Source organism: Calypte anna, chromosome 1 (assembly GCF_003957555.1).
Source record: "Calypte anna isolate BGI_N300 chromosome 1, bCalAnn1_v1.p, whole genome shotgun sequence".
Taxonomy (NCBI): Eukaryota; Metazoa; Chordata; class Aves; order Apodiformes; family Trochilidae; genus Calypte; species Calypte anna.
In genome coordinates, this window is record NC_044244.1 from 111,339,911 (window position 1) to 111,360,803 (window position 20,893).

General features: G+C 39.8%; 1 protein-coding gene across 1 annotated transcript in view; it reads right to left on the minus strand.

The window, feature by feature from the left end:
- Nucleotides 1–4,567: 4,567 nt before the first annotated feature.
- HSF2BP (heat shock transcription factor 2 binding protein) overlaps nucleotides 4,568–20,893 on the minus strand; it is a 32,901-nt gene continuing 16,575 nt past the window's right edge. The window contains 3 exon segments of the mRNA XM_030456252.1: nucleotides 4,568–5,485; nucleotides 14,117–14,220; nucleotides 20,336–20,453. Of these exon segments, the coding sequence (XP_030312112.1) occupies nucleotides 5,277–5,485; nucleotides 14,117–14,220; nucleotides 20,336–20,453 (431 nt within the window). The 3' untranslated portion in view covers nucleotides 4,568–5,276.

The following is a 20,893-nucleotide window of genomic DNA, read 5'->3' on the forward strand; positions in this document are numbered from 1 at the left end:
CTGGCAAGCAGTGAGGGGGGTTGCATTGATCAGCTTTTGCACCTGCCATGGCTAAGCAAAAATGCCCTTGAAATTGATTCTGGACAACACAAATCCTGCTCAGAAGGAAGGGGCACAGACCCAAGAGCCAGGCTTTTTTTTTTTCCTACATTCTCCATTTTCTGTTTTGTGCTAATACAGGATGATTCCTGCACTTCATTTGACCTCAACAGCGATACAGCTACAGAAGAAAAGAGGCATTTATCTCTCTGCAGAGAGCTTCAAACAGCTCACTTATTGCCCTATCACTCAACTCACTCCCCAGCCTCAATTCAAAGCAAGACCCAGGTGGCACAAAAGCCACCTATGCAGCTCAGTTGGACCTTATCTTCCTCATCCATTTGGCAGAGCCACCCAGGTCATGGAAGATCTTGACCTTCCCCAGCCATTGCTGAGAACAAAGCCAGCCTTGCCCTCAGTGACTGCTGCCTCTGTGCAGCCCAACAGCACAGCAAATGAAAAACACGTGCATTCCAAAAGCCTGAGCACCTGGCATCAGAAGTGCTTTAACTGCAGTCACATCCACAGTAAAAATTACAGTCCTATAAACTACATGTAGAACTATAGTTTGGTTGAAGTCTTTTTAAGGCTTCCGACCAAGCGAGTTATAGGTTGTAAAGGTCATTATAAAGCATTGGAGAAGTCAAAGCACGTGTGACCTTGAGAATCTTCTGATGACTTTTTATCAGCTGTACCTTGTATCTCACATGTACAAGAAATAACCCACAGAACACTGATGAAATGCAGCTGTAAATTAGACGCTATGAAGGGAAGAGGCAGCCATGCTTTGCACATGCCTTAACTTGTAGCACGTGCACTGGGTAGGGATAACAGTAGTAACAGGTTCCTTATTCCTCACTGAAATTCCTTTCTCCCCCAGCATCCTTGCAGGACTGGGAGCAGTATAGTAGATGAATCATACCCCAATTGCAAAACTCGTAAGATCTTATCAGTTCTGAAGTCCAATTTGTGCTAATCAGTTCATATCACAAGTGCAAATGTTAACCCAAAGGAGCATCCAAATGATTGGTACAACCAGCTGAAATTGAATAATCTGAAAGTTCACTTGTGGCCATATGACTGAATTGTCCCCCTCTCCCATCCTCCCACCTCACTTCCCTCCCTTACACAACTCTAACAGGTTGATGTCTCTTGAACCTTTGTCATGAGCTCCTGGGAGCGTCAGCATGAAACCAAAAACCATCTTCCCTCAGGAGCTGGGCAGCTGGTTGCCATTCTCATCCAAGATCTGAGTCCTCTTCATGAGTGCAAGGTGCCACAGCTGCAGACTCTGGGGAACATCTGCCTTAAGACTGGGTCTCCACTTTTTCAGCCAGCTCATATGCCAGGCCAAACATCATAAAATACCACACAAAGAACTGGTAGGGCAGTGCATTACAGAGTTAAGCTTCTTAAAGCACAGGAAATAAAATTAGGGGATCATAATTTATTTTTCCTTTGTATCTAGTTGATCATCAAGCCTGTATTTCCCAGGAGCATCAGCAAACTGACATGATTTCAGTGCCTCTGTACAGTTTATAAAACTGAAGGAGGCAAAGTTCAATTTTAACTGCACAGCTGATACTGTGAAGTAAACAGGGGCTTTCTTCTAAGGATTTTTAAAACAGATTTTTCATCTTTTGAGTCAGCTTAGCGTGAGCCAAATTTTGCTTTCATTTGTATAACTCTGGAGTAACTCCAGTAATCTCAAAGCAACATCAAACTCACATTTTCTTCTTCACTGAATCTGCAGTTTGAGATTGTGCAACAGAGGAAACGGCAATGAGGGAGGAACTCTGGACTTTGAACATGGTGAGTGAAACAAGTGACCGTGTGAACCACCTCTTCTCCTGCAAGACAGTCATGCAGTTAAGCAACTGCTACAGAGAAGAATCCCAAGCTTTTCAACAGTATTCAGACACAGCAACATTCTAAAACTGCTGTTTCCAAAATATATGCTGAATTTTCCTTTTCAAATCAGTAGAAGTTCCTAATGGCCCACATTTTCAAATTCAAGCAAAACTTCACAGCAAAGTAAAACCAGAGGTTTGAATTGCATATGTTAACCAGTCTTTAATTGCAGCAGCACCTCAGTGCCATATCGTGTTCAGTAAATAAAGCTTTGATGTGCTCCACGTTTTTGATTCACCACCCGATATTGACAGAGTTTCTGTTATTCATAAACTGTCAAAACAGATGTGTTCCAGGGCAAAGGGAGACTCAAAGGACATACAGTTACTGAACAGCCAAACTGCCAAATGAACACTAATTATAACTTTAAATCCTTTTCTCCTCCAAACAGGGATTTCTCAAGCTTATCAACAAATGAGATTCTAAAATGTTGTCTGTGAACAGCAGGGTAACTTGAAAACTGGATACATTGATGCCACAGTCTGGGAGAATCCCACCATAACATCTCTGGCAGTATGGATGGAGTAGAGCAGATGCCTGTATGGAAAGCTGTGGGCTTCACTCCCATGGCAAAAAGGTTCAACTGATTGCAACAAAGCTCTACACTTCCAGAGGAGCAGGAGGAAGAGAAGGTTGGTCCCTGGCTCCATGAAATGGGGAACAGGGGAATAAAGGGACCTGAAGAACAGGAAAAATACATAATGCCTCATATGCCAATCTAAAACTAGTAAAGTTCAACTTATTTAACTAAATTACTTAAGTATAAGAAACCTTAAAAGACATCTCAAACACTCTGAATTGCTAAGAGGTCAGGTTTATTCCTGGCTTTTACCCACTCACCTTACTTCAGCACAATTCAACTCCAGTGACCCTTTTTTTTCCAAGCCATGAAGTATCAGGAATTTGCTGCCCTGTGATAACAAGTTCTCCCCAGATGCTTTATTTTCCATAAACCCAAATAAAGAATGAAAACTGCAGTACTAATTGCAAAAGCCGAGGCAAAGTGAACTTAAGGAAAACAAAAAACTTTCCTAGAGGCCTGTTTGTCACAGGTTCTCTCTGATGCTTCTGCTATTTTCGCTCCTGGGCATTTTTCAAGGTTGCATTTCACAGATGGGGTGACTTTTTCTCATTTGTCAGTCTTGCAAAATAAAACATTTGGTGTGGAAAAAGACTTTCTTAGGGTTGGGGGGTTATTGATGACTCAATTCTGAAGAAACAGTCCTGGTGAGCTACGCTTGAAAATAAAGGTCATCTGGGAGACAGTCAAAGACTCACCATCAGGTCTGAGCAGCTTGCTGAGAAAAAAACATGTAGTGTCTGCAATCACCTATTTTAACATGGTTTTTAAGTGCCGACCATACTGAAGGAAACAATTAAAATGACCAGTCCTCAGCGTTTTGTTTCCTGATTTCTTATGGAAATGAGGTGCAATTGCATTGCCAGGCCCTCTCACAACATTTGAATGTGTCAGTCAGCTCCCAGAAAGCTTGACAGAGGGAGACTTCTCCAATATAATTAAGCTCCCTCAAGCTCCAGCTAGGCTGAGAGCAAAAAAGACCTAAATTAAAACTTTCTCAAGGGCACAGTTGGCAGAGTGCTGTATGCCTAAGCATCACAGCTTACCAGCCTGGTCCCAAGCACCCACGTTATCCATGCTGCCCCTCATGAAAATTTTAAGAAATGTCTCAAACCCACGGGATATGAAGTTTCACCAGCTTATGTAACTTTTTTTTTTTTTTCTGTTATTTATTGGCATCCAGAAGTTTGATGAAAGACCTTCATGAGCAGATAGGCATTAAATTGAAAGTGTTGCTTAAAATTGGATGCTTTCATGAGTAGGTATTCCAGGAAATTACTATCATTTTGATCCCTTTAGGATTAAACTCCAGGAGGTCTAACTAGGATAGCAAGATAAGAAAACAAATCCAAAGGAAGTTTGCATTTAAAGATGATTTAAAGCCTTCCAAAAACCTACATTTGGCAAGTTCAGTGTAGTGTTAAATCAGGCACAGAAGAACCTCATTCAACCCTTTCATGTATGTGAGATCTGTATCTTGATCTTCATTTTAGACAGTCCCAAATCAGACTGCTACCATTTGCAGTGCTTGAGCCAATTACTTCAAGTCATTTTAAGTTAATTTTTATATTTCCAAATCTGAATATCCATCGGTCTGCAAACAGCCCAATAGCCTGTAACAGTATCGCCTATACCATACTGCTGGCCTATACCTTAACTTAAATGGTCTTCCTCTAAAACTGTCTGCCAAGTACAACTTAAATCCTATGACATTTACTTGATGTTTTTTATATGTTTGGATTAGAAGCCCACATTGTATTTTGTTATTATGTTTGGTTCAGGGATGAGGTACCACTACTTCAGTATGGAAAAAGTTGCTACCACAATATTGCATTTCTCATTTGCTATTCCTTTGAACAGCACTACCTAAATGGCTGTGTTTTGGTCATCAGAGCAACTGATGTTATTTTTCCTGGAAAAACAAACAAACAAGCAAGTGTAAATTTCACGAATACAAAGCACAGAAACATTTGTATTTACCATCAAGGTTAGCAAGCCAAACACAGAAACTCTAACAAACACCAGAGTTGTGAGGGAATGCAATGCTGCTCCCAACAGAGCAGCAGGTCATTTTAGCTTACCAGCACACAGTTATATAGTACAGACAACAGTAATTAATTTCCTTTTATCAAAGCTTTTGAAAAACCAATGGCTCAGTTTCTAGAATACCTGGCAGCCACAGACTGGGTCAACTTGCAGTGTGAGTGAACCTGGATGGGAATTTTGAAAGCAGAATCCACCACACACTACAGAATTTGTTTTATTTTATTAGAATAGAAAAAGAGAGGTGAAAAATAACAACAACACTGGAACTTGGAGGCATTCTGACACAGAAGAGTTATGAAAAGCAATTTCCTTACTGTACAGTAATTCTTAAGGATGGATCAAAAGGATTATTTTCCACTGCAGTAAACTATATCTTATCAATGAATGAGATGACTACTTTACTCCCTACATATGGTAACCAGACAACATAACATGGATCATTTTGGAAAGCCATTATCAACAAAATCCTACTCAAAGAAATTAAGGCTGCCCCATCTCTACCAGATCACCTAAGATTCTGTCTGGGCAGCTAAAACCCAACTCATTTTCCTGGGAAAATTTTAGTCGGGTTACCTAATTTCCAAAAAGGATTTTGTGAGAGGAATTCAGGCAAAGGTTTTTTCAGTCAAGCTCATCTCCAACAACTCTTGCAGCATCAAACTACAGGAAAGGCATAATCATTTGGTGTCACAGAACCCTTCTATGCTTCATACTCGAGTATTTTAAGATCTTCAAGTAGTTCTTTTGCAAGTGCTTGCAGATCTGCATTGCGGCTCTTTGACAGGGCAATGATGCGCTGGAACGGCAGAGTATCCCGCATCTCCGAGGCCGACTTGGCCAACACTTCTGGCTCCAGAATCACGGACTGGAGGAGCCGCAGAGCATGGAGACAAACTTCTGTATCCGGGTCTAAAAGTAGGGGAGGAAAAAAACAAAAAATAATCCAGTGCTTAGTAGAAGTGAGTCCAAAACCAGAGCGTTAAAGTTGCACAGTGCCGTTCCTCACGATGCACCATGCAGACAGGGAATCACTGAGGCTTCGTAACTCACAGCTGCCATTTAGGGCTGGCTGGCTGGCTCTGGAAGGAACCTGAAAACAGCATCTATGCCTTCCTCAGCAGCTTGTACTCAGCAGTGTTTGGAAGGGAGAGCAAACCAGGCATCTCTAGTTTTTCAAGTGTTGAAAAAGCTACAAATCAGGGAATTTATCTCCTCGAACTTATCCATTCAGTAGCCAAGATGCACTGTTGAATACAATGTGATTTAAGAGCAGAGCAAGCTAAATCCCATGACTATTCAGACTTAAAAGAACAAACTGACCAACTAATCAAAACTGCAGTAGATCACCAGGCTTTTCTTTAGTATTTTTTTATACAAGCCTTCAGATTTCTTCACAGCTTAATAAAATATTCATCTCGATAAAACTTTCTGGTAATGACGTATCAACCTTCCAAGTAATTAATTCCGTCTACATTAAATTGAAACGGGCACTGAAGCTGAGCACTGCTGCTCAGGAATGCGTCAGAGAAATCTAGCAAAGACCTTTGACTGACTTAAACTAGGAAGACATTTAATAACTCTACTGTTAAGAACACAGGATGTATTTTTAATTACTGAAACATTAGGAGCATTATATTTTAATCATTCTCAACAAATGGTTGCATTCAGTTGTTTATAGCTTTGACAAAAGCATCTCACAGAAAGTCTTATTCTTCCACTTTCCTATTGTGCTTATTCCAAAGGAGAAGGTATAATACATTTTTATGGCCAGAACAGTTATTTCTTCCACGTGCCATGCATTTTTATGTGCTTGTCATTAGCATACCTAGCCTTCAGCAAGCTTTTGATAAAGCATTCTGCAGAACCCTTCAGAAAAAATAATTTAGATCACTTTGTGTACAAAATTGCCAGCGAGACCAAACTGTCACTGAAGGAATATATATACAGGGAAGCAGTAAAGCCCAGTGCACTGAGTTTGAAGGAAACATTTGGTGGGGTGAGGCAAGTTCCTTCCTTTCATAGCTTATTTCATACCTATCACTGGTCACCTGAAAAAGGACTTTTTCATTAGAGCATAAAGGGAAATATTGAAAGCACCCAGGGAATAAAATGGAATGCAATGGACAATGAAGATTACTATAGCTTTTAGCATGAAACTGATGTCAAGGTGGGAATTTCTGAGTAAATTCCACTAGCACATGGCTGAAGTGCAGTAATAAAAGATTGTGACACCTGATCTACACCCACAAGCCAGGTACTCTCTCTCTCTTCCTCCATTTTCCATCACACGTAGGTCTTCTATACCCTACTTTCTGCCCTCTTCAAAGTGTAAACCTCTTACAAGATGAATTCTGCTTCTTTCTGAGAAACTAGCAGAATGGGCTGTAACCTAAGAACACAAGAATTGTCCAAACCCAGACAATAACATGCATTTTCTCATTTTCTGTGGAGCCAGAGTCTTAGCTATCTGGACAACTTCAGACATTCAAATCAGCATTTGAAAAGACCAATGATCAGTGCTGCACACCCCACAGAAGAGGCATACAGACAGAACAGCCACTTCCTTTGCTGCCACTAGGGATGAAGGCTCTAAAGAGTCTTTCCATCATCATCTCTCACAGTACCTTCGGGTGCAATTTACTGAGTGGTGAGCAGCTATAACTCATGGGGAAATGCTGCAACTCAGCCTCATGGACAGCAAGACTTTCTGTCCGGTTTCTTGGGCAGCCACACTTCAGTGAATCCTTTTGAAAACACCTGGGTACAGTTTTGATTTTCAGATTTATTCTGACCTAGTGAAAATTTAACTAAGAGCCTTGAATTCATCCTCCCATTCCTTCTAGTTTTGTCTTCTTGCCTGCCAGAGAATTTCTTTAATTCCTATTTTTTTGACACATATAATGTTCAAATTAAGCACATATCAGCTGTCTCCTTTCTCTGTACTTTAGTATTATTCTATGTTTATTCATTGGAAATAGCAGCAACAAACCATAGCCTAAATGGGTAAAAAGAAAGAAGCTTTTGAGAGTGAAATCTATGTAGTTCACTACAATCTTCCTCCACATGATGTGATTCCTACTGGAAATAAAGCCATTGATATTTCCAATGGCCTGCAGTACTGCTGGGAAGCTTCATATATGCAAGATGTTTTAAATCCCTGGATGTAAAGTGCTTTGTTATTAATACTGTTACAGGCATCTGTGCTAGTATTCTCTGCTAGTGTTGAAAAGCTGTAGAAAGTAAAGAATTTATGAGGCAACAAGTGTTAGCAGAGAAGCTAATAAAATTACAACCTGTAGGAGATCAAGAAATTATTTCCAGCTTCATGAGCAAGAACATTTTCCAGTATGAGCAAAGAAGTTCTAGGAAGAAGCTCCGGCAGCAGCCAGGGAAGGTCCATGGCTTGAGTCACTCAAATGAAGAACAGATTAGGCACTCAGGCATACACAGAGAAGGAAGGAAATGATCCAGAAGATGACTTAATATGCATTTAACCTCCAATTGCCATTGTTCTGCATGTATTTTGAGAGGCTTTGAGTTAAACAAATACATATGCCTTAAAATAGCACTCCTTGGGTTTGCATGTGGTTTTGAGAATACTGCTTATTACGGAAAATCATGTTTTCTATGAGGATTAAAAAAAATATACCCTAGAAGTCTTTCTCTTGTCTCTCCAGTACCATCAGGGATTTTTTCTAAAAACCACATCCAAAGAATATTTGGAAAAAACGTAAGGAATCTTCATTATTCAGCATTATATTATTTTAAAAGCTTCCAGATTTAGTCATTTCTACACTAGCTGAGTAATATTTTGTTTGTACAAGATCAAAAAAAATCCTTTAACTGCAATCAAATCTCTGCATCATATCCTCCCAAAAACTTGCACACACATCTCTTCAACTAAAATTTCAAAACTAAAATCAGTATTTCTGGGGAACAGAGGAAGAAATCAAGCTGCTTGCCTCAGTTGGGGATCACAAGCATAACGTAAGCCCAGCACTGTCATAAAGTGCTGATGCAATTTTAACAAGGTATTGAAACTGCTGGGGTTTTACTGACGGTCAGCCAGCATTCGTGCTTGATGTCACTGGCTTTCAGTCTCTCACAAATGCAACTGATAACGTGGACAGATTTTAGTCACATCTGTCATTAGCACCGTGCTCTCAGATGAACTGTTCCCTACAGCAGGGTTTAAGTAATTGCATTTCATCAGTACTAAACAGCTTATCTACAATTGGCTCAGTGAACTCAATTTACACATGCCCATACCATTCCTTGGCCACCTGAATACAAGACTCATTACCAGCACTTTGTTTACAGATACGTCTACGTATACGAGCAGTATTTCAAAAGCTTCCCACCACTGTTGTTGTCATTCAGCTACTGCTTGACTCCAGCTGGCATGAAGGAGCAACCTGCCACTCTCCTCTTCCTTTTTATGAACCTGTCAAACTAACCTACATCCACATGTCTAGTGGAGACAGCTAGGGCCACAGCTTGCCCCAGGGAAGATCACCTCTTTCCATTGCCCATGCTGGCTGAGCTGAGCTGCATCCGCAGCAGCAGCAGAGTTTTCCAGACTTTTTCATAGTTCTGATAGGTCTGCAGAGACAAGAAGTGTTGCAATAAAGACACCATGTGGGGAAGGAGCAGTGAGAACACCATGGCAGAAAAGAGCTTTGCTGCTGCAGTTCCCACAGAAGCAAATGCATTTTCTCTCTGCAACATATTTGCCCCAGCCCTGGCTCCTGTTGTTCCAGCTCAGTTTAATTCAGTTTGCTCCCTGGAGAGGTGACTCCTCTGGTCATCAGACACAGAGTTCAGCTAACCAATGTTCCCCAGACTCCAACAGACAGATGCTTGTCACACTTTTATCAGGGAAATCCTTGAGAGTGACTCCCAGAGTCCAGATTAGAGTGGTAATTTAGTCCCAATTTGCCTGACTGCTACTTAGGGGCTGGAAGTGAAAAGGAGCTTGCACAGACTTTAGTCTGCAGCTGACAGATTGGTGGGTGAGCTGTTAGATATGTTTTCCAGCTCCCATCAATCCAAGCTTGGGCTTCCGAGGATTCCCACAGTAGCTACTGAACAAGAGTAAGAATGTAAGAACACCCCAATATTTTACAATGACAGATGCATTTACCAGAATGAAGGTTTCTTACATATATTCACAAAAGAAGAAAGACTGTGCTCCTAAGGAGAACATCAGTGCATGAGTCTGGCAGGACGAGCACCTAGTCAAGAAACTCCTGCTGAGATGGCAAGGACAGACACAGAGCACCCAGCCAGAGCTCCATCTGGGCAAGGATCATTTGCAGCAGCTGCTTAGAGAACAGTATGGAAAAGGGCAAGCATTCAGTGGGAGTTCCCCCAGCCACTCTTCCAGCTTCTCAGCTAACTGTGGCTCAGGGACTTCCTGCGTCAGAGCTGACATCTTTGCATTTAAGAAAATGGATGTGGTCTTAAAGGGCAAGAAGGGCAATCCTCTTTTAAAGACTAGTTTCATAGTCTGAGGAGTATGAGACTGTTGAGCACTTGAAATACCAGTGAGTGAGGTTTTGATTTATGATCAAAAATTTAATACAGACATCAGTATATAAATAGGGGCATTCTGTTTGTCCAGATGTCTTTTAAATAACATGCTGCCATGCAAATAACCTGAATTTTCAAAAACTCACAGTCATAACCAATTCAAACACAAAAGCAAGGTATTTAGAGACTTTCAGGGTTAGTCATGAAAAGCAAATATTGGAGGTTGCAGGAAGCAGTCATGAAATGAGTATGTGCTTCATACAAGCATTTATAATAGAGACAGTCTTTTGCAAATAATTTGGATAAACAAAGTTAGATTTCCGTGTGGAACAGTGGTGGAGGAAACTGAAGGGCAAGACCTAAAATTAGTCATGCTTCTCTTGTTGTCTTTTGTTTAATGGAGTACCTGGAGCAATTTCCCAACTATAGATAAAAAATGTCACTGAGATAGCCCCTTTGAATTCCACTCTTTCTCATGTATCCAAGCAGAGCAATTTTTTAAACTGCATTCAATGAAAAGCAGGGAAAACCAAAATAAAGGTAGAGAATAGTACAAAAAACCCCACAAAAACCAACCAACAAAAAAACCTAAACAAAAAAAATCACAAGAAAAGTGCCTAGACCCACTGGTTTTCTCCAGCACTCATTTGTTGATAGGTGTTCTGTATGATAGAAGATGAAAAATATAAACCTAGCCTTTAATATTAACACCTGAGCTCACTGTATCTTATTATTATTTAAAAAATCCCGGGCAGAGAAAAGTCTCAGTCTGTCTCTTTGGGAATTACTGAATTATAGTCTTATTGCATCTACAGATGTAGTGCACCAGAAAAAAAATACAGACAAATCTCAGGTGGGTTTCTACTTTTTTTCCTATTGCTGAAGACAGGGCTTCTTTAAATCTGAAAGCTATGCAAAACCCTTAGCCAAGACATGCACACAGGGACAGATGATGGAGAAAACTAAAGCTGCCTATTTTCTTCAAGATGGGAACAGCTGCTCTGCAAACAAATGGTGCTCCACAAGAAAAGAACTCTACTGATCCTGCAAGCTGCTCTACTGACAGAAATCTGAGTCATCATTCCTGTGTTCTATGCTGGCACCAAGCTGGGAAAGTACAGGTAGGCACATCCTACCTTGTTGTATTTGCAAGAATACAACAGCTACATAAGCTATTAGGGTACCTCCTTCAGTGGTAAGTGCTGCTCAGTAAAGCACCCATCCTTTAGACAGTGTTTAAAAAAGGCAGGAGAAAAAAGAGAAAAAATTGCCTACCTCACAAAATGCTAAAACAACAGAGATCTGCATTACCCTCAAAAAGTGTGTCAAACATTTGCTTTTCTCCTATTATCAGTACAGCCTCCAGCAGAAAGAGCTACTAAGAATGCTTGTTAGTGAGTGGAAGTCATACGAGTTCATCCAGATTTTCCAAACACAGCAGGACAATCAAACCCAGGTTGCTGTTAACATTCTTACCCCACTAGAAATCTTTATTAGATTTTTCCTCCTTTCTCTTCCAGTCCATGTACTCAATGTTGAGGCATATTTCTGTCTCTTCAAAAAGCCTGCTAGACAACCTGAATCAAATCCCTCTTTGCTTCAGGTACAACAAAGTGCAATAAAGAAAAAAAAAGGTTATGATTTGCTCTCTTCCCTTAATGGGAAGGACATTTTTCTTCAGAGGACAAGAAGACTGAGAATTTAGAAAAGGAATTGGAGAGATTTATTAGTTGCCTAAAAGCCAGTGGGAGAAAAATGGCCTTGATGTAGGCTGAGGTCACAGACACTTGTAGATTGACGATGGAAAAGCAAACAGGATGATTATCTGAAAATAAAATAAAAGAAGGATGATTTCTGGGGCCTTTCTTAGTGGGAATGATGATAAAAGCTTACAGAACTATGGAAAGCTGAATCATCTCATAGTCCTTAATCAAAACACTCTTTGAAGAAGCTTCCTGTAGGAAGGCAGCATGTACAGGATACCCTGCCAGCAGCGTGTACTGCTCCACTCTCTCATATGGAAAAAACCTCTTAAGACTTTATGCTGTAGCAGCTCCAGGTGTTTATAAGCTGAATCATGGCTAGCAGAAGCTGAAGATGCTGGCCACAGAACCAGGAGAGGAGCAAGAGTAGGAAGAAAGCTCTCAGTTTTTCAAGTTGAAACATTTAGAAATAGATAAATGTAGAAAAAACTATAAAGACTGCATTCAAAATTATGGGAGCAAGATTGGTTCTTGGACCTGACCTCCCATCTGATACATAAACTATTCAACCCTCTGCCTTGACAGTAAACAGACTTCCTCCACAGCCAGAAATCTGAAGCAGCAGATGTGGTTTATCTGAGAATCTTCCTCCTTTGCTGTAACTAGAGAAGCATCTCAAAAAGTGAAGGAATTAGGCATGCCTGTCCTTCCTTGTACAATTCAGCCATGAAAAAATTAACACTTTCAAAATGCAGAGTAGCCATTCCATTTCTTATTTACACTAGCAGCTGCTAATTCATTATAACTGTTCCCCATTTCATCCTCTTATGTGACCAAGGAGCTTTCTTCAAATGACAGACTGCATCAAATGATTAGCTTCTCTCTTTAGAAGGGCACATTTGGGAACTCATGCTTATGTGGGGTTTTTGAAGGTGTTTTGGGTTTGTTTTTTTTCTAAAACATTGGGTTATGTATATAATAGCCAAACATGAAGTAAAAGGGAAATTTGGACTAAAAAATGTTAAATTTTACGCACAGCAGAACTCAGAGTTCTCTGAGAACACAGTTTTTTTTCAAACTGCATTTAAAAATACTATGAAACTGGTGTTTTCTAAGTCTTACAAGGATTATTTATTTTCTGAGATCTCAAAAACGAGAGCCAGAAAATTTTTTTGTGTAAAGCACAAGTACCTACATTTTCTGTAAAACAATTGAGAGAACTGGGAGCAATACAAGTAGCTTTCAGTTTTCCAGCCCAAATAAAAGCTTTTCCAAAACTTCAATATCAGATTAATTCCTTGAACAAGCAGATGCAACCTCTCTCACTTAAGCTGCTCTTTGTATTTCCTGGGTGTATTTTAACAGGACTGTTCATAGAAGCACAGAGTGCTGGGATGATTAACCTCCCCCACTCCTAGAAACTGCACACCAGAATCTCACGGAACTGGAGAAAGCCAAGACAGATCAACTCTCAGAGCATCTCATAGGCAGTATAATGTCACGGCTCTGTCCTTACTTCTGTCCTAATTGTCCCTTACAAACTGTGCACAGAGCTGACAGCCAAATCTAACACACACTGGCAACGTCAGTCTCTGCTGGCTCCTATGCAGGGATTTGAAGCCTCTGAAAGAGCAGAGCCTTGATGTCACTCATCTACCTGACAGTGGCAACAGAAGCCACTGACGTCCTTGAAGCCTTGCACTGGCCAAAGGAAAAAGCTGGGAATAGTACTCAAGCCCTGTGAGAGCAAATCCTATTAGAGCACAAGGCTTCTCTTCAGCTGTAAAGGGGTCACTTTTCTAACAGTTAAGTGAAGTTACAGAGGCTGGCTTCCATCCCACAAATGTGCAGGAGCACAGTTAATTTTCTTTTGTTAAATGGTAGTGATCTGATACATAGTTTCCTTTCACACTTTAATTTAAAAGCGGTACATGAAGATACAGGTGGCTTTGTAACCCGCTTCAACAAATTTTTCCATTCCCTGTTTCTAACACTACCATCCCTTAAATTTTGTACTAATGAGATATTAAATACAGAGCCAAAAGTGTTGTGGAAAATGCACATCATCTCCATCTTGCTATTGGCCCATTTGCCCTTTTTGCTTACTTTTAATCTGACAGAAGTTATACATAGTAAGTGTTCCTTGGCAGTCCTGGGTTTACAGTTGGACTTTATAATATCAAAGGGTTTTTTCCAACTAAAAATGATTCTGTGATAATCAGATTACAGACACAAATTTCTATTGTCATTTTTAACACCCACAATCCCCAAAGTCACAATTTACAGGGGTTTTAGAGCAACTTACCATTCAATAGCCACCAAAGCAAAGGAATAAAACCTGGACTTTCACTGATGTACTTCAAGCCTTTCAAGTTGATACTCACATTGTAAAGTGACATTAGCATTAGCCTAGAATTGAAAGAAAATAAAACATTATGACCTTTTATTCCTTTGCATGTTTTGGCATCTTTTGTTATGTATGCCAAGCATGCGCTGATGCAGAACCCTATTCTAATAATTTCTATTTTGATAGAAGAGACAAGTCTCAAATTATATATAAACAATGTTGTAAAAAAAACCTGTTTCTGCTGTTAAACCATGTATTTTAAACACACGGAAAAGTAAGACCCACACGGCAGTAAGACAGTCTCATGAAAGTCCACGGGGTTAAATACCTTGAAATAGGCTAAACCAGGACTTGGCTTTATGTCACCATACACACTATGCAATAGAGCTTTGTCATGATGATCCCCACTGGTTAGACATTCACTTCAAATAAGGTGTTTGCCCTGAAAATTAAAAAGGCCACTAGGAAACACAGAACAGAAGACTACACCAAGTGCTAGAAACAACATCAAAGTCTCTGCTTCATCAGTTGTGCAGCACTGGCCTTTCTGAACACTGACCCTTTACTCAGCTGAAACACAGGCACATTGCTAATGCCTTCCTCCTTCAAGCATCCTCCTATTCCTCCTGCAAATGGGAACAGATGTAATATTTGGCCAGAGCACAGCAAACATCAATGTAGTCTCTCTCTGCTAGCAGAGTAAGTTACTACACCTACAGAAGCATTTGGAAGAAGGGGATGGCCTGAAGGAGGGAAAAGAAAGGTGTTAGTAAATCCAGCTCAGCTGAGCACGTTCTCTTCTAAGCCAGACTCATCTCTTCTCCTGCCAGCACAAGGCAGAGAAGCAGCTTGCTCTGCCTGCCTTCCAGCCCCTTGCAATCAGGGAGGCCCATACAACCTGGGCCATCAAGTCAGATTATGATGTGAAAAAAACCAACTGCCTCTTAAAATATCATCACAGGCTTTCCTATTTACTATGTTCAATATGCAAGTAGAATTTTTTTTTTTTAAGTCAGTAAGACTAGAACTCAATTTGGCTGTAAACCGTGCTCTTGTTTTAGCACAGGTCAACATCAGGATAACAGGCTAAATGGTCACTTGCACCTCAAACTGTTTCCAAACACTTGGGCCCACTCAGGGCATAATTTCAGAAGGTGATTTATTTTTTTTTATAATATGATTATTGAAGTTGAAAGAAGAGAGAATCCATAACCTGTCTTCCATGTAACAGAAAAGGTTTACAGTCTGACAGGTAGAAAACATTTCCTTAACTGAGGATTAAAAAAAACATGCCAACTCTAACAAACCAAAACCAAGACTGTGCCTTGCACCTTAGTGTGTAAATATGCAAAATAAAAATATAGAAACATACAAAAGTACTAATGTTGTTAGATCACCTTCCACATTTCTGATACAAGCTCTTAGGGGTTTGGTGGATAAAACTCATTTTCAGTGAAGTGAATTAATGAAAATTATTTCCATTTCCCTCTAACTTCTAGTAGGAATGTGATCTAATACACACAAAAAAAAAAAAAAAGAAAGCATCCAGAGAAAAATAACTACTGACATTACCAAGACAAACTAATGCTTGGCCTCTTTCAAATAAATCAGATCACATCTGTACTATGAACTTTGAGCCAGGAGGCCCCTAATGTGCCTGGAAAAAGGGCTGCACTCTGGAGTCAAAAGTTGTCTCTCACATTTTTTCATCATTCTACCAATGTTCTCCTGTTCTGCATTTTATGTAGATCCTTAGAGCTTTGGAGTAGCTGAGGGGAGACAGCATTAGTACATTTTATGATGTGCTATGATGGATGCTATTGCTTTTTATTTTATTTCTTTTCAAAGATGACAACACACAAGTCAATTTTCTGGACAATGAAAAGGGAAGATGAATGAGCAGGCTCCCATAACATTTATGGAATATGTCATCATACCCACTCAGAGCAGGGTGCTGGGTGGCATACAAAACAAATACAGAGAAACAGGAATGGGCTGGGCCTCTCTCCTCTGTTCTGGGGCCAGCTTGGTGGCTGCTATCTTGCAAGACTAAGATAAACCTGCACGTCTCTGCACTGCCATCATTTCCAAATGAGAGGGAAATAAGATTATTCCAAATGGACATCACACCTCATAGTCTCAAACGAGTTGTCATGGCTTCAGTTACTATGCCACCAAGAGACTTTCAGTCTTGATGCACACCTTCAGAAAGCAGGAATGGGAAGTAACACAACTCAGTTCAGCCTGCAATAGAAGAAGTACGACTTGTACTGTGTGCTGCACCACTGAGAGTTTGGTTACTTAGGCTCTAGAGCAGCTGGAAGAAGAAACAGTAGATTATTAAATCTACTGCATCAGTGGCCAACAATAATCAGTGAGGGGTGCTGTGGAACTGAACATGCAGCTTGCAAAGCCCACATGCCTCTTTTCATACGGCCTCTGCAACTCTTTACTTAAGTTCCAGAATCCAAACCCTGACAAAGGAGCACAACCAAAATCAAACAGGATGGAAATGCTCTATAAAAAAGTTTCTTATAATGCAAAATGCTAACATTTCTTGACAACAGCACAGTTCATCCTTAATCTGTTTGACATTTGCAGTTAGAAATAAAGTGACGTACAAAGATACTGCTATGTTTGTATTTTTATTTCACTTGTTTGCTTTGTGCAGACAACAGGGACTGGTGGTGGTGACCCAGGGAAGTGCTGTGGTTTTGGAGTGTCAGAAGAAGACATAACCCACCCCACAAGCCAACACAGTAGCATATCATTACTAATTAAACACACTCCCCTAGGCACAAGCATTTCAAGAAGCATTTCAAGGCTCTTTATATCACCTTTACCTCTAATACTTGCACAGGCTAATTAAGTATTTCTTGCGATAATTATTGCAAAAGTGCTTACTGAAGCAAACCTGACACACATGATCACTGGACAAACAATACTTGTGTTTGAGTTTGTGGGATTTTTTTATTGGAGAGTTTTTTAGTTATGCACTTCATAGCCTTCCTATTTAGGTAAGCCAAATCTAACATGTTGTACTACTTTATTTGTCATAGCTTTCTTTAAAATCTAGAACTAAAACCACAGCTAATGCCCTTTCTCATCTACTTAATACATGGGAATAGAATAGTACATAAAATGTACTAATATGTACTTCAGTACATATTTTTACTGCTTACTTTGAATAGCTACCTAAACCAAGCCTAACAATTAAAGCTATGAACAATTGTGTAAATGTTTTATTGATTGCCTAACTACTACAAATGTTAAACAAATGCTATACCAATGAGAAGAAAATGTAGTCTTTCACACCACTGATGTTTCAGGAAGGCAAAGACACCCATGAGATTTTCTCCAAGTACTCAAGCAGATGCCTTGGATTTATATATATGAAGTCCAAACTCAGGGACTACAATGGATACTGTAACAGTGCAGGAATAAATGACAGCTTTTCCCTGTGGGTTTTGTTTTTTTTTCATATATACCAGTGAAATACAGGACTATTAATACTAGGAGAGGAAAGATACCTCCTCTGTTATTCAGCTTATTTTGTCTGCTAACACCAAGTGTAGATTTAGATTCAGTTTCCCCTGATTTTTCACACAGTAGGGAAAATTTTTTTTAAAAAAAACAGGCTAGAAAATAATTTAAAACCTCAAAACTGAGCTAAGGACAAATATATCCTTGAAAATAATAAGCCAAGTGTTTTCTTTCACTGATTAAATTTTAAGTGGATGATGTCCTTCCTTGTAATACCCTGCTGAAATTTTAAGAAAAACACATTGCATTTCCAAGGCATCATACAGGTATTTCCATCCATGAGGTGTAGTTTTAAAAATGTGTCTGTATGTATGCCTGTAGGTGTGTATGTGTGTTAATGTTATTTATGGTGACTCAAGAGTCATCTATACATAACTTTGAAACTTCACTTGGGATTTTTCAATTTCTGTTAACACATACAATTGTCTTACAATTTGTAATGCCCTGTGATCCTTACAGTAGGGAGAAAAGGGAATTCTGACACATCTGCTCATGAAAATGTTTAAATGCTATTTAAGATTAACAAGCAGCTAAAAAAACCTTACATGCAAAGAACACTTTAAAAACCAGCCAACCCCCAAGACCCTTCTTTGCTAGGCTAAGAGAGTGGAAAGAGCCCAAAAAGGACAGGAAAGAATCTAGTGTTAGTAATGGGCTTCAGGAACTTAACAGTACCAAGACTTAAAGAAAGCTTGTAGACAAAAAGAAAACCTGAAACCTGATCACAGACATGGAAGACAAACACAAGGGAAACTTTTTGCCAATCAAGCAAATTAGTATCCTTTGCTCCACAACAAGGCCATGAAGATTTCTTTCTGGCATTTGCTCTGATGTCATAACACCACAATTTTTCTATAAAATGCCAAGTTCAAAGAAAAAAAAATTGGAACATCAGAGAACATTACCACTGCACTGAATTCAAGCTATAGTAACATCTGCTTAACATTTCTCACTTATCAAATACCTTCTGCAACCTGGTTTTTTTAGCTTCACTCAAATTGTAAGCCTGAGGCTGGTCCCTGTTGAATCCCCAGCCAATTCATGGGATAGTTTTATGTATAATTTAGCAGCACTTCTGTATGGCAGCCAAGTTTATATGATTATCTGTAATTCTTCTGCAAACCAGGCAGTTTTTGAAATACAATTTTAAAAATACTCAAAAGATCAATTCAAAAGGAAAGCCTTTGAGTCCAATTACATTTTTTGATTACATTAATACCATCTGAGATGGTAAAAAATAATTTATCTGGACCCAAAGATATATATTTGCTTGAAATTCAGAGTGTGTGTTTGTGTGCATGTTTGTGTGTGTGTGTGTGTGTGTTTAGAATAACTTTCCTCTCCCTTGTTCTCTTAAAATCAAGTCCTCTCCTTTTTGGTTTTGTTTTGTTTTTCTGTACAGATCCTGAAACACTAAGGGCACAAATTGCCTTTTCTTGCTTAAGCTGAGATTCTCATCCAAAACTTTCAGTTGGGACTTTATAAAAAAAAACCACACTGTTGCAAGATTTCAGCACCCTGTTTTGAGTTTTGACCTTCAAGCCCAACACTTGGGAACCACAGTAAATGACACCAAAGTATCTAACCATCACCTACAACACAGGCTCCTCAGCTTCCCCTTCACTATCTAGCAGGGAAAAGGCAAACACTCCAGAGGGCAACGCTTCCCCCCTTACATGGGTTGAAGGAATGATCATCTGACAGCACCTTCTCCTTCCACTGACTGTGGGAAGAAGCTCAGACAGTAGATGCTTCACATCTAGCTGCCTGATACCTGAGGTTAGGAAAGATAAAACCTACCCAAAGTTAAGACTGAGCCTGATTTCATGCCTATCATGTACAACTTGCCTAATGCGTGTGTGGATGCAGTCACGTTAATGGGGGTGACAGGGCTGCTGACCCTCAGGGACAGCTGACTTGGGTGTGAATTTTTACTGTGTCCCACGCCATCATCACCTCCCTCCACCAGTTTATGAAATAAAGTCATGTTGGCTTAAGCCACCTTCATGAAAAAAATAGCCAGGTGTACAAGGCAAGTGCCCACAGCCTAGCACATGAGGAAGTACTGGCTAAACCATTGTAATTTGCTCACTTGAGGCAATATAATCCCAGCTTTTAACAGTTCTGAGAAAAAGGCAAAGACACCAGTTTATTTTGTCTCTTCTCCACTGGCAGGAAAGTACAACTTTCCCAGCATCTGAACTAATTAAATTTTTGCTTTTAGCTTACATAACACACTACACATATATTGTATTTTACAGACAGCCCTCATATTGTGAGGGAATAAACATGATTCCATATATCCTACATTCTCTGTTTTAAAGTTTGGCTTCATGCCTTCTTTATCTCACCCTCAACTCATGAGCCCCTCCTAAAATAAGTGCATCTGTGCTCATCTCTACAATATTAAGGTGCTTAAGGAGACTTCTGAAGAGACACAAAACCTGGATGAAGCTAATCCTGTAGCCAAGCTTAGTGTATCTGCAAGGAATGCTACTGTAGAAAGAGTTTCAAAAAATTGTTTCCTCTCCAGGAAAGAAAACAAGGGGGGAGTGGCCAAACCGCTGTCATCACTGTGACCTGCACTGCAAGTTAATGCATTTCATTGGAAAGGGAAAAAAAGAGTCATCATACACTTTAAATTTGGTACAGAGTCCAGGCTTCATGTCTCCCAGAAGGTGCATCATTGTGTCCAGTAATTCACGACTTGAACTAACCAGGAACTCCCTGCCACATGCCAGCGCAGCCACATCTGTGAGAGAACACAGAATATCATCATAAAAATCATGTTTAGAACAAAAGTTTATGTTAATCATTGGGATCACTAAGAAGATAGGTCAGCTGTGAAGAACAATCTATGGCATTCATATAAACTTCAAACTGCACCCATCTACATAGCAAACACTGAAGCAGGAAATGATACCGGTAAAACTCCTTCATAATTCTACTTTGGTGATTATGATATTCATACAGGTTGAGCAGTATCCTGATAGTAACACAGTGAAGTACAAAGCCAAAGGCTGAATTAACCTGCAAATCCCATAGAACTGAAGGAAAGCTGACTGTTACTGATCCCACTTGAAAGGAGCAAAATTGCAGGTTGGTTTATAATCACTCAGTCCAATATACCTGCCACATTATACAACCAAAACTCCTGTAGACGTCTACTCCAAAGCTCTTTTCCTACCTCTC